This window comes from Arachis duranensis, chromosome 4 (genome assembly GCF_000817695.3).
Source record: "Arachis duranensis cultivar V14167 chromosome 4, aradu.V14167.gnm2.J7QH, whole genome shotgun sequence".
Classification (NCBI taxonomy): domain Eukaryota; kingdom Viridiplantae; phylum Streptophyta; class Magnoliopsida; order Fabales; family Fabaceae; genus Arachis; species Arachis duranensis.
The window spans coordinates 106,369,811-106,384,647 of record NC_029775.3 but is presented as its reverse complement, the minus strand read 5'-3'; the positions used below and the strand labels follow the sequence as shown (position 1 = coordinate 106,384,647).

Sequence of the window (14,837 nt, the reverse complement as noted above, 5' to 3'; positions counted from 1 at the left end):
CTGGTAGATAAGATATTACTTACATACCATGGTTATGAAATTTGTGAACGGTGGTATTTTATTTGACCATTTGGTTCAAGTTAACTGAATTAGATTTAGATTGGAGTGTCAGATCATGAATTCTTCTCGACAACATCTGTGTTAATAAAATGCTGTCCAATTCGTGAGCTTTATTATGATTGGTTTTTCCTAAAAGATTTGTCTAAACTTCATACTTGTGGGTCATTCAATCAAAATTATAGATTTACTTGCAAGTGCTCTCTTCTGGCGTCCCAATGCAGCTGTTGTATAAGCTGGTATTTGGCTTTTTTTTCAATGGTATCTTCAACATTTAACTTCTAATGCTTAAGTTTTGTTGACTTTATTGTCTTAAACATAGACAACATATTTAAAATGTTCAAAAGTCTCTTGTAATGCTTACTATGGTTGCACCAATTTTTGTTGATTGACTTTTGTTTGGTTCTCTAGAGCATTTAATGTACAAAAATCGCTTACAAGAGTTTGTTCAGAGATCAAGTATATCCTTTCCTGAGTTTCTAACAACCAATGAAGGGAGTCAACATGCACCAAAATTTAGGACAACTGTGTGACTGGATGGAACAAACTATACCTCTCAAATGACTTTCTCTTAGAAAAAGGCTGCTGAACAAGATGCTACAAAAATAGTATTGAAGAGCCTGAAGAAAAAGATTAAAAATGATAAATGCCCTCTTGTTGTCAAGATTTGATGTAACAATCTTTAATCTTTAATATCAATTTTGTTAACTATTAACTAATTTCAAGCCAAAATAATTCACTTAATAATGTTATGTTGTTACTTAACTTCATTTTTTTTACCATGTTATCTCTTGAGTATTTGTTAGTGTTACTTGATTCAACTTAAATTTCATGTGTTATGAATTTTGAAGGATTGTGTTTTCTTATAATATTTAGAATTGAAGCTTATTGGTTCAATTTATTGCTTTTTATTCATTAGTATTACTTTCTTGTACAATGCACATTATTTTCTTTAATATTTGTTTTTCGGAACTTAGTGGTTCAACTTATTGCAGGGATTAATGAATTACTTTACTTTCTTTTCTTGAATATTACATGTTTGATGGATTGCTTTGTATTATAAATCCATTATATTTTGGTTTACTATTACTTTCTTGTACGTTACATATTTGCTGAATTGCATTATTTTATGAAATATGAATTATTATGTTTTCCTTTAGTATTTGGTATTGGAGCTTATTAGTTCAATTTATTATAATGATTGATTATTTATTTTGCATTATTTCCTTGCATGTTACATGTTTGATGAATTGTTTCGTATTATGAATTCATAATGCTTTTTTTTGCATTATTTCCTTGCATGTTAAGTGTTTGATGAATTGCTTTGTAATATGAATTATTGTGTTTTCCTTTAATATTTGGTATTGGGGCTTATTGGTTCAACTCATTATAATTTTTATAAAGTTATTATTAGAAGAAAAAGAATGAGTTCTATTAAAGTTAGAGTATAAAAAAACTAGATTAAGAAGATAATACTAAAGAAAGGACAACAGAAAAGTAGTATGTCTAATGGCATTCAAATTGATGAAAGGAATATGAAAAACTTTTGGAAAAAGGAAAGTACTAGCTAATATGACTAATAGAGACTCAAAAGAAAAAGTATTTTATTTATTTGTTTTTTGGTTTACCCAAACGGTATCCCCCAACCCGACAGGTTAAGGACTAATCCGTCGCGGATCTGAGCTCCATTTAAGGGTCTGCCGCTGGCCAATGGGTTGCTGCATGCACGAGGCGGGGTTCGAACTCCCGATACTTGCTTAAGCGGACGAGTGAGCTGACCACTCGACCAACCCAAGTTGGTTAAAAGTATTTTATTTATATTGGTGAGAATTCAAGAAAAAATTACAAGAGAAGGAAGTTTGTTGCAAGTACTTCATACCTACACGTAAGTTCAACAATATTGTATTTAAAATTTTTTTCTCAAACTCAGAATAGCAATTTTTTTTTCTGTTGTTACTATTATTTGTTGTTTTTTCATTTATGAATTTTGACTTTATATTGCAATTAAGTATTTTTTTTATATTCTATCATAGTTAATTTTGGTGAAAATATACCCGTGATATTCCAAGGGCAAAAATACTAGTCATATACAAATTTAGAGACGGTATTATATTTTATATTCTTTTCATGTTTTCCATCATTTTAGACATAATTGAATAGTAAATTCAGTTATGCTATTTGCTTTCTATTTGTGTGACTTGGTTGAAAAATAACATTGTACAAGTATTGATTTTTTTTTATTTTTGACTTAGTGATATATAATATCATAAATAACTATTATCTAGAGGAAAATAAGATGCTAGGAAAATAACATCATTAATAGTTCTCCTTTTATCATAAATGCTCATTAAATATATAATATGTTTCTTTGCGAATTTCTTATACAATATTTTGATTTTCATTCCAAGACATTTCGATTTCCAAGTCTATCATGAATGAATATGCCACAAAGCTAAATGTAGAATGGCCTACTTACAATACTGTTCAGCTAGAAGGGTTGCTTCCTCGCTTTATGTCTTTTGTGATCTTCAATGGTACAAAGTACGCTAGTGTTATCGGAAAAAATAAATAAGAGGCCGAGCAGTTAGCAGCACGTGCTACTATTCTTTCAGTTCTTGGTATCATTTTCTGTGTTTTAAACATATTTTTAATGTTCTTATTTTGGATTTGTAAAGACTAATTAAAGTAAATGATTTTGTGAAGCAGGTGATTCTAGCTCAACAACACTTTATGAGATAATAAGATCAAAATCTAATTTTTATGGAGTAGCAAAACCAAATGAATCCCAATTTACCGATGGAAGCATTGTCTTACCCATAGGAACTACAGGATATGATTTTTATTTGCAACACCATAACGTCATACCGGTAGCAACTACAGAATATGCTTCTAACTTGCAGGATCATAAAGATAAAGAGGTTCCTATGACCACTAATAACGGTGAGAAAAGAATTGATATTGTTCCTGCATCGTTCAATACGTTTTCATCATCTCAAGAGCTTCATATGCCTACACATGTTCCATGTGCTAAGGGCCCTTTTCCTCCAAAAAGTTTCTCTCTTCAACCAGGGGGTTCAGAATTGGGTCAGCTGGCTACTGGTGATACTTCCAGTTCCGGCTCAAAGAGGCAAAAGAACAAGAAGAAGTCAAATAAGAGGGCTCGGTTGGAATCCATATAAGTATCTTTGTATCTCATTTTTACCTTTTGCTTCATTTGCTAGATTTTTCTTCAACCAGTTTATACTTTTCCATGTGCATGTAGCTGCAACTTTTATTTATCTTTATGATGTGATTTTGCCTATTTCTAATTTTTACTGTTAACATTCTATAGTAACAGTGTCTAGTTAGATTTTAATGCTTTGTCTAATATAACATTGAACTTGAATATAATGAAATTCAGTAAACATGTATAATCAAACTCAGTATACGTGTTTATTGAGTTTGATTATACTCAGGTTCAATGTTATATTTGACAAAGCATTAAGATCTAACTAGACACTATTACTATAGAATATTAACAGCAAAAATTAGAAATCGGCAAAATCAGGTCATAAAGATAAATAAAAGTTGCAGCTACATGCACATGGAGAAGTATAAATTGGTTGAAGAAAAATCTAGCAAATGAAGCAAAAGGTAAAAATGAGATACAAAGATATTTACATGAATTCCAACCAAGCCCTCTTATTTGACTTCTTCTTGTTCTTTTGCCTCTTTGAACTGAAACTGGAAGTATCACCAGTAACCAGCTGACCCAATTCTGAACCTCTTGGCTGAAGAGAGAAACTTTTTGGAAGGAAAAGGGCCCTTAGCACAGGGTACATATGTAGGCATCTGAAGCTCTTGAGATGATGAAAGCGTATTGGACGATGCAGGAACAACATCAATTCTTTTGTCACCGTTATTAGTGGCCATAGGAACCTCTTTATCTTTATGATCCTGCAAGTTAGAAGCATATTCTATAGTTACTACTAGTAGGACGTTATGGTGTTGCAAATAAAAATCATATCCTGTAGTTCCTATGGGTAAGACAATGCTTTCATCGATAAATTGGGATTTATTTGGTTTTGCTACTCCATAAAAACTAGATTTTGATCTTGTTATCTCATAAAGTGTAGTTGAGATAGAATCACTTGCTTCACAAAATCATTTACTTTAATTAGTCTTTGCAAATTTAAAATAAGAACATTAAAAATATGTTCAAGACACAAAGAAAATGATACCAAAAACTGAAAAAATAGTAGCATGTGCTGCTAACTACTCAACCTCTTTGTTTTTTCTGATAACACTAACGTACTTTGTACCATTGAAGATCACAAAAGACATAAAGTGAGAAAGTAACCTTTCTAGCTGAACAGTATTGTAAGTAGGCTCTTCTACATTTAGCTTTATGGCATATTCATTCATGATAGACTTGGAAATCAAAATGTCCTTAAACGAAAATCAAAATATTGTATAAGGGATTCGCAAAGAAACATATTATATATTTAATGAGCATTTATAATAAAGGGAGAACTATTAATAATGTTATTCCCCTAGCATCTTATTTTTCTCTAGGTAATAGTTATTTATGATATCATATATTATTAAGTCAAAAATAAAAAAAATCAATACTTGTACAATTTTATTTTTCAACCAAGTCACACAAATAGAAAGCAAATGGCATAACTGAATTTATTATTCAACTATGTCTAAAGTGATGGAAAACATGAAAAAAATATAAGATATGATACCGTCTCTAAATTTGTATATGACTAGTATTTTTTTCTTGAAATATCATGGGTATATTTTCACCAAAATTAACTATGATGGAATATAAAAAAATATTTTAAATACTTAATTGTAATATAGAATCAAAAGCCATAAATAAAAAAACAAAAAATAATAGTAACAACAGAAAAAAAATTGCTATTATGAGTTTGAGAAAAAAATTTTAAATACAATATTATTGAACTTACGTTTAGGTATGAAGTACTTGCAACAAACTTCCTTCTCTTGTAATTTTTTCTTGAGTTTTCACTAATATAAATAAAATAATTTTTCTTTTGAGTCTCTATTAGTCATATTAGCTAGTACTTTTCTTTTTCCAAAAGTTTTTCATATTCCTTTCATCAATTTAAAAGTCATTAGACATACTACTTTTCTGTTGCCCTTACTTTAGTATTATCTTCTTAATCTAGCTTTTTTATACTCAACTTTAATAGAACTCATTCTTTTCCTTCTAATAATAACTGTACAAAAATTATAATGAGTTGAACCAATAAGTCCCAATACCAAATATTAAAGAAAAACACAATAATTCATAATACAAAGAAATTTATCAAACGTGTAACATGCAAGAAAATAATGCAAAACAAATAATCAATCACTATATAAGTTGAACCAATAAGCTCCAATACCAAATACTAAAGGAAAACACAATAATTCATATTTCATAATACAATGCAATTCATCAAATATGTAACGTACAAAGAAGTAATAGTAATCCAAAATATAATGGATTTATAATACAAAGTAATCCATCAAACATGTAATATTCAAGAAAAGAAAGTAAAGCAATTCAGCAATCATTGTAATAAGTTGAACCACTAAGTTTCAAAAACCAAATATTAAAGAAAGTAATGTGCATTGTGCAAGAAAGTAGTACTAATGAATAAAAAGTAATAAGTTGATCCAATAAGCTTCAATTCCAAATATTATAAGAAAACACAATCCTTTAAAATTCATAACACACAAAATTTAAGTTGAATCAAGTAACACTAACAAATACTCAAGAGAAAATATGGTAAAAAAGAAAAAGAAGTTAAGTAACAACATAACATTATTAAGTGAACTATTTTGGCTTGAAATTTGTTAATAGTTCACAAAATTGATATTAAAGATTAAAAATTGTTACATCAAATCTCGACAACAAGAGGGCATCTATCATCTTTAATCTTTTTCTTTAGGCTCTCCAATGCTATTCTTGCAGCATCTTGTTCAACAGTCTTTTTCTGAGAGAAAGTCATTTGCGAGGTATAGCTTGTCCCATCCAGCCACATAGTTGTCCTAAATTTTGGTGCATGTTGACTCCCTTCATTAGTCATTAAATATCCAAAAAAGGGTATATTTGATCTCTGAACAAATTCTTGTAAGCGATTTTTGTATATTAAATGCTCTAGAGAACCAAACAAAAGTCAATCAACAAAAATTGGTGCAACCATAATAAGCATTACAAAAGACTGTTGAACATTTTAAATTTTTAAGTTAGTGGATGTTGTCTATGTTTAAGACAATAAAGTCACCAAAACTTAACCATTAGAAGTTAAATGTTGAAGACACCATTGAAAAAAAAAGTCAAATATCAGCTTATACAACAGCTGCATTGGAGACGCCAGAAGAGAGCACTTGCAAGTAAATTTATAATTTTGATTGAATGACCCATAAGTATGAAGCTTAGACAAATCTTTTAGGAGAAACCAATCATAATAAAGCTCACGAATTGGACAGCTTTTTGCTAACACAGATGTTGCCGAGAATAATCCATGATCTGACACTCCAATCTAAATCTAATTAAGTTAACTTGAACCAAATGGTCAAATAAAATACCACCGCGCACAAATTTCATAACCATAGTATGCAAGTAATATCTTATCTACCAGTTTCAAGGGCAGAAATGTTAAAAGTTACAAAGTACAAACCTTCATTGCCCATTTTTATAAATCTCAAATAACACAAATTCAAAAAAAAATTCAATAAAAATTAGTATAGTAGAAACTGCAAAATGGGCTAGTTGGGAATCCATCTTTCGTACATCAAATTCACATGTAATATTCATATTCTTCCAACCTCAAAACACACACCATATGATCCTAAGACAGATGTCATAGCACCTGGATATAAAAACAACTTGTTCATTCTTCATAAAAAAATATAAGTTTATTTAAAATTACAACTAAAAAACATAACAAATTCCTCAAAAGCCCACTAGGTGAAATATAATTGGTAATTTTTTTCTTAAGAAAAGGATTTTTAAAATTTTTAAAGAGAAAAATTATAAGCTTATAACTCTTTAGTCTTGGATGTCAGAAACCACAAAAAATTATGAGAAATGGGGTATAACGAGGTACTTACGAGGAAGAGGAGAGGAAGATGGAGACACATGTTGAACGAGAGAGGAAGAGGTTGTTGGGTTTTCTCTCTCCTTTGTGAGGCCCAAGTCTAACCTTTTAGGAGTGTATTCTTGCACCCTAGTTTTTCAACCCTAATTAGATTTTTTAAGGTCTTTTGAGAGAGAGAGAGAGTGTAGCCACCAAAGTGAGAGAAAAGAGGAAAAAACAGAATTCTTATTTTTATGCAAAGTAGTAAATTTCAAATGGCAGTTTCTTATTTGTTCACCGTTGGATCAGCTTGAAATTTGAACTTCATGTTCCTTTCATCTTGTTCGTTATTCTGGTCGGTGGAGATGTTGATTGGAGGTTTTTAATGAGTAAAACTGGCTTCTCAAGAGAGCAAATAGGTTTTCCGTTTTTATACAGAGCAGCAACCTTTGAACGATAGTTCATCATTCATTCACTGTTGGATCGACGTGAAAATTGAATTGTAGATTCTTTACATCTTTTTCTTTATTCTGAACGGTGGAGATTTTATTTGAAGGTCTATTGTGGGAGAAATTGGCTTCGACAGTAGCTTTGTTTTTTCGGTACTTTTCATCTTCTTGCCTTTCATTTATGAGCTTTGGTGCTTTGATATTTTGGCTGGCTATATGCATATTTTTGTGTTTTGTTTGAGATTCTCTTGTACCGCATTTGATTATAGTGGAGTTATTTCATTGGTCTGGAGGACCCGTGGTTTTTACCTCTCACATTGAGGGGGTTTTCCACGTTAAAATCTCGGTGTGTTCTTGTTATTGCTTTACTTGCTATATTTGCTTGTTCATAATTGCTGCCATATTTTATTATGTGTGCTTCTATGTTGTTCTTGTGTTGGACATTTGTGTCATTTCCACTGCTAGGCTCTTTCATACTGGTATCAGAGCTTGTTGGTATTTTTCTGAGTTTGTGATTCTGTGAACAATAGAAGCTAATACTAATACTAGTAGGATGATAACTCTTAATGGTCCTAATTATGATTTATGGAAGTCAAAGATGGAAGATTTGCTTTATGTCAAAAAATTTTATCAACCAGTTTTTGGTACAGAGAAGTCTAATGATAAATCTGATGATGATTGGACTTTGTTGTATAGACAAATTTGTACATATATTAGGAAGTGGGTTGACGATAATGTGTTGAACCATATTATTGGAGACACACATGCTCAGAGCCTTTGGATTAAACTTGAACAGTTGTATGCTCGGAACATTGGGAATAACAATATGTTTTTGATCAAGTAGTTGTTGGCTTTGAAATATACAGATGGGATATCAATGACAGATCACTTGAATAACTTTCAAGGAATAATGAATCAATTATCTTCCATGGGTATCAAGTTTGATGAAGAGGTTCAAGGATTGTTACCTCTTGGCTCCTTACCAGACTCGTAGGAAATTCTCAAAATGTCATTGTCCAATTCTGCTCCTGATGGTGTAATCTCTATGGATCTTGCCAAGAGTAGTATTTTAAATGAAGAAATGAGAAGAAAGTCACAAGGTACATCGACTACACATTCATATATTCTTGTTTCTGAGTCTAGGGGGAGAAACAAAAGTTGAGGTCCTAAAAGTAGAGATCAAAGCAGAAGCAAGTCTCGAGGAAAGTATAAGAATATTGAGTGTCATCATTGTGGTCAAACGGGACATGTGAAGAAATTTTGTTGGCAGCTAAAGAAGGAGAAAGCCAAGGCAAGTAAAGACAAGAGCAAAAATAAAGATGATGGTAGCAACGAAGAAAAGGTTAATGTAACTCATGATGATTTTCTTGTTGTTGAGAAGTTTGAATTTGTTAACCTTGTTGATAATAGCACTAGTTGGGTGATTGATAACGGTGCTTCTATTCATGTTACATTTAGGAGAGATTTGTTTACATCTTCTACTTATGGTGATTTTGGTGATGTGAAAATGGCTCATCAAGGTGTTGCAAAATGTGCTGGTGTTGGACGAGTTTGCTTAGAAACCTCCAACGGTACCAAGTTGACTTTGAAGAGTGTGAAGCATGTTCCAGATATTTGGTTGAACTTACTTTTTATTGGTAAGTTGTGTGATGAAGACTTGGATAGCTCATTCTCTCGTGATGCTTGGAAGCTCACCAAGGGTTCCATGGTTGTTGGTAGAGGTACATGACACTCTACTCTTTATTTAACTCAAGCAAAGATTGTGAAAGATGTTGTTAATGCTGCTGATTTTGTTAATGAAACTGATTTATGGCATAAGAGATTATGTCATATGAGTGAGAAAGGCATGAATATATTATCCAAAAGGAATCTTTTATCTGGTTGTAAGGTTACTTTGTAAAAGTGCAACCATTGCTTTGCTGGGAAACAAAATAGGATTTCTTTCAAAAGCCATCCACCTTCAAGGAAGCTGGAGATACTTGACTTAGTACATTCTGATGTATGTGGGCCAATGAAGACAAGAACACTTGGAGGGTCTATCTATTTTGTAACCTTTATTGATGATTATTCTAGAAAATTATGGGTTTACACTTTGAAGACCAAAGATTAAGTTTTGAATGTGTTCAAGAAATTTCAAACTTCTGTTGAAAGAGAAACTGGGAAGAAGTTGAAATGCATTCGTACGGACAATGGTGGTGATTATTCAGGTCCATTTGATATTTATTGTAAAGAGCATGGTATAAGACATCAGAAGACTCCTCCGAAGACTCCTCAGTTGAATAGCTTGGCTGAAAGGATGAACAGAACATTAGTTGAAAGAGTTAGGTGCTTATTGTCACAGTATGGATTGGCAAAATCTTTTTGGGGTGAAGCTTTGAGCACTGTTGTTCATGTCTTGAACTGGACACCATGTGTTCCTTTGCAATTTGAAGTGGCAGAGAAGGTATGGTCAGGTAAAGATGTTTCTTATGATTATTTAAGAGTCTTTGCATGCAAAGCTTTTGTTCATGTTCCCAAAGATGAGAGATCTAAGCTTGATGTAAAGATTAGGCAGTGTATTTTTATTGACTATGGCATGGATGAGTTTTGTTACAGGTTTTATGATCCTATTAGCAAGAAGGTGATTCGGAGTAGAGATGTTGTCTTTGTTGAAGATCAAACATTGAAGGATGTTGATAATGCAGAAAAGCCAATGGTTCAGTCTAGTGATGATTTTTCTGACTTGAATATTACTCCCTCTATACCTATGGTGGAAGATGGTAGAGTTGAGGCTCAAAATAATGAATATGATACAAGTGCGGGTGAAGATGGAACAGTTGATCCGATACTTGAGGAAGTTGATGATGACGATCAAGATGAAGAACCAGCTTTGGAAATTCTTGCAAATGCACTCAGAAGGTCTACATGAGAGAGGAAGCATTCATCAAGGTATTCTCCACATGAGTTTATTTTATTGACTAATGGGGGAGAACCTGAATGCTTTGGAGAGGCTGTTGACGATGAAAGCAAAGCTCAATGGCTTGAAGCTATGCAAGAAGAAATGAAGTCCTTACTTGAGAATGATACCTATGAGTTGGTGAAGCTACCGAAGGGTATGCGAGTTTTGAAGAACAAATGGGTATTCAGCAAGAATGAAGAACACAATTCTAAGCCTCGGTATAAGGCTAGATTGGTTGTTAGAGGCTTTAGCCAGAGAAAAGGTGTTGATTATGAGGAGATTTTCTCTCCTGTTGTGAGGATGTCATCCATTCGTGCTGTACTTGGATTAGTAGCTTCTCTTGATTTGGAGATTGAGCAAATGGATGTGAAGACAGCTTTTCTTCATGGTGACTTAGACAAGGAGATCTACATGGAGCAACTAGAGGGCTTTGTTGTTAAAGAAAAAGAAGATTTTGTGTGCAAGCTTAAGAAGAGTCTTTATGTGTTGAAGCAAGCTCCAAGACAGTGGTACAAGAAGTTTGAATCTGTTATGGGGAAGCATGGTTACCCTAATACAACTTTAGATCATTGTGTATTTGTGCAAAAACTTTCTAATGATGATTTTATCATTCTTTTGCTTTATGTGGATGATATTTTGATTATGAGCAAGAATGCTTTGAGGATTAATGAGTTGAAAAAACAATTGAGCAAGTTCTTTTCTATGAAGGACTTGGGTCCTGCCAAATAGATTTTGGGCATGACTATTACTCGTTATAGAGATTCCAAGAAGCTTTATTTGTCACAGGAGAAGTACATAAAGAATGTGCTTCAAAGGTTTGGCATGAATGATGACAAATGTGTTGCTAGTTCTTTTGCTCCTCATTTTAAGTTGAGCACCAAGCAGTGTCCAACCACTGATGAGGAGAAACAAGCAACGGATGAAATTCCTTATGCCTCAGCTATTGGAAGCTTGATGTATGTTATGGTGTTTTCTAGACCAGACATTGGAATGTTGTTAAATGGATTATGAGATATCTCAAACGTACAACTAACTTGAGTTTGAGTTTTGGTGGTGAGAAACCTTTGCTAGTTGGTTTTACTAATGCAAACATGGCAGGAGATATTGATTCTCGAAAGTCTACTTCAGGTTATTTTGTTAAGTTTGCAGGGGAAACTATTTCATGGCAGTCAAGGTTACAGAAGTGTGTTGCACTTTCTACCACAGAGGCAGAGTTTATTGCAGCAACTAAATCATGTAAAGAGTTGTTGTAGATGAAGAAGTTTCTTGAAGCACTTGGTTTCAAACAAGACCATTATGTATTGTTGTGTGATAGTCAAAGTGCTATTCGTCTTGCCAAGAATTCTACTTTTCATACAAGATCTAAACATATTGATGTTAGGTATCACTGGATACGGGATGTGTTAGATTCCAAGTTGTTAGAACTTAAGAAAGTTCACACTGATGACAATGGTGCTGATATGATGACAAAACCATTGTCAAGAGATAAGTTTGAAACATGTTATTTGATCGCCGAAATGGCGAGGGCCTCCACCTAGTCGAGAAGGGGGAGATTTGTTGGATTTTTTCTCTCCTTTGTGAGGCCCAAGCCCAACCTTTTGGGGGTGTATTCTTGCACCCTAGTTTTTCAACCCTAATTAGATTTTTATAGGTCTTTTGAGAGAGAGAGTGTAGCCGCCAAAGTGAGAGAAAAGAGGAAAAAACAGAATTTCCGTTTTTATGCGAAGTAGTAAATTTTAAATGGCAATTTCTCATTTGTTCACCGTTGGATCGATTTAAAATTTGAACTGCGTGTTCCATTCATTTTGCTCGTCATTCTGGTCGGTGGAGATGTTAATTAGAGGTTTTTAATGAGAGAAATTGTCTTCGCAATAGAGAAAATAGGTTTCCCATTTTTACACAGAGCAACAACCTTCGAATAGCAATTTCTCATTTATTCACCGTTGGACTGACATGAAATTTGGACTGTAAATTCTTCACATCTTTTTCTTTATTCTGAACGGTGCAGATTTTATTTGAAGGTCTGTTGAGGGAGAAATTAGCTTCGACAGCAACTCTATTTTTTGGGTACTTTTCATCTTCTTGCTTTTCATTTATGAGCTTTGGTGTTTGATGTTTTGGCTAGCTATAGGCACGTTTTTGTGCTTTGTTTGAGACTCTCTTGTACCTCATTTGATTATAGTGGAGCTATTTCATTGGTCTGGAGGACCCGTAGTTTTTATCTCTCACATTGAGGGGGTTTTTCACGTTAAAATCTCGGTGTGTTCTTGTTATTGCTTTACTTGCTATATTTGCTTGTTCATAGTTGCTGCCATATTATGTTGTGAGTGCTTCTATATTGTTCTTGTGTTGGACATTTGTGTCGTTTTCGCTGCTAGGTTCTTTCAGAGGTGGGTGGTTGTGGTGGTGTTTGGGGAGTTGAATCTGGGTCGGAAGCTCCATCTGAAGCTAGAATCACACAGCAAGCAGAGAGAAAGAATATGTGTCTTGGAAAAGATAGGATTTCACATATTTTGGCTCAATTTTTTGGAGGCGTTTCTGCCATGACTCTGTACTTTTCTGGAAGTTCAGTCTTCCATGATTTTAAATCACTGAGACTTAATGATAAATATTTGAAGTCTAATGTGAAAACAAAGTCATGTGGATTTATTGGTGCACTTATGACCAGTTCAATCTTTGAGGAGTGACCAGGCATTGAAAATGTCCATTATGTCCAATGTTAAAACTTTCTTTTGCTTTAGCACATGTATACTCTAAAAAAAATTAGGCAAGAATGAAATTATTTAATATTAATTATTAAAATAAAACTTTTCAGATAAAAAAAATAAGTGATCAAATTTGCACCAAGAATACCTGTAGTATTTATTTAGTATTATGGTAGAAACTCATCTGCAATCGACTTCACATGAAGTTATTTTTTGATGGATAACATGTGTTACTATTTGGTTTAAAATAATCGATTTATTTTATACAAATAATTTAATTAAAAAAATAATTGATATAACTATGATGTTAGATTTTTTCACTGTATTTTATTTTAAAAACAAATTGACTAATTTAAATTGATAAATTATAATTAATTATTTATTGTATAATTTTTTAACTAAAATTATAATTAAAAATCATTAAAAAACAAAATTATCTAGTATGTTGGACCAGCTCAATGTTAATCAGTTTTTTTTTCTATTATAAAATATAAAAAAAAATTAATTCTAAAAAAAATCATGTTATTTTATAGGATTAATTTTTTTATTGTATTTTCATAAAGTTTGTACAAAATTTACCTATCACGTTGACTAAACTTATTTATTTACGTAAAGTTTGTTAATGGACTCAACAAACTTGTTTACGTTTTAATTATAATTTTAGTTAAAAAATTATACAATAAATAATTAATTATAATTTCTCAATTTAAATTAGTCAATTTGTTTTTAAAATAAAATACAGTGAAAAAATCTAACTTCATAGCTATATCAATTAGTTTTTTAATTAAGACATTTGTATAAAATAAACCGATTTTTTTTAAACAAATGATAACACATGTCATCTATCCAAAAATAATTTGATACGAAGTTGATTGAAGATAAGTTTCTGCCTAATATAAAGACAGAAAAAACAAAAATAAAAATTCTTTATAAGTCTAAGAAGATGTCATAAATGCCAATTAAGATAATTCATCGCAATTTCATGTGATACAAGACAAAAATGTAATTATGATATAATGTGGACTAGTTGATAGCATGAACATAGTTAAAATTTTGGTATGATCTTTCCATATTTATTGCATGTCTCTTTAGTTGGTGGTGTTATAGTTTATTGTAATGGTATGATGGTAATTTAGTTGTATGAGTTAGGTCCTTTTTATTTGGTGGAATTTTTTCAGTGGCTATCATATTCTTGATGGCAATGCCAAAATAAATATTTTCATTAGTTATTTTTTTTTCTTTTTATTTTTGGGTTGATTTTATTTTGAAAAATTTTATTAAAAAAATTTTGTTATAGACAAAATTAATAATATTATGTTCAATTATTTAAGGAGATCAAATTAATATTTTAATTAGATACTTTTGTTTCATTGAAAATAAATTCTAATTTCATTAAAAATAAATTCTAGTTTGTTAGTAGAAATCATAACTCTTAGACAAGTAAATTATCGTCTTATTATCTTTAAAAAATAATTTATTTATAGAATAATATTAAAAAATCAACAATAATTTGCATGAAAATAGTTTATTAGTAAAATATAAGTTAATTGATTAATTACCATAAAATTTAATTTAACGATAAATTTGTAATTGAACATATTTTTACAGCTGA

At 31.6% G+C, this 14,837-nt stretch overlaps 1 protein-coding gene across 1 annotated transcript; it reads left to right on the top strand.

Annotated features, from left to right (window-relative positions):
- Positions 1-2,488: 2,488 nt before the first annotated feature.
- LOC107485488 (uncharacterized) lies at positions 2,489-3,236 on the top strand. The gene is made up of 2 exons (XM_021140872.2): positions 2,489-2,591; positions 2,764-3,236. Exons 1-2 carry the CDS (start codon positions 2,489-2,491, stop codon positions 3,234-3,236), a joined length of 576 nt encoding a protein of 191 aa, XP_020996531.1.
- The last annotated feature ends 11,601 nt before the right edge of the window (positions 3,237-14,837 follow it).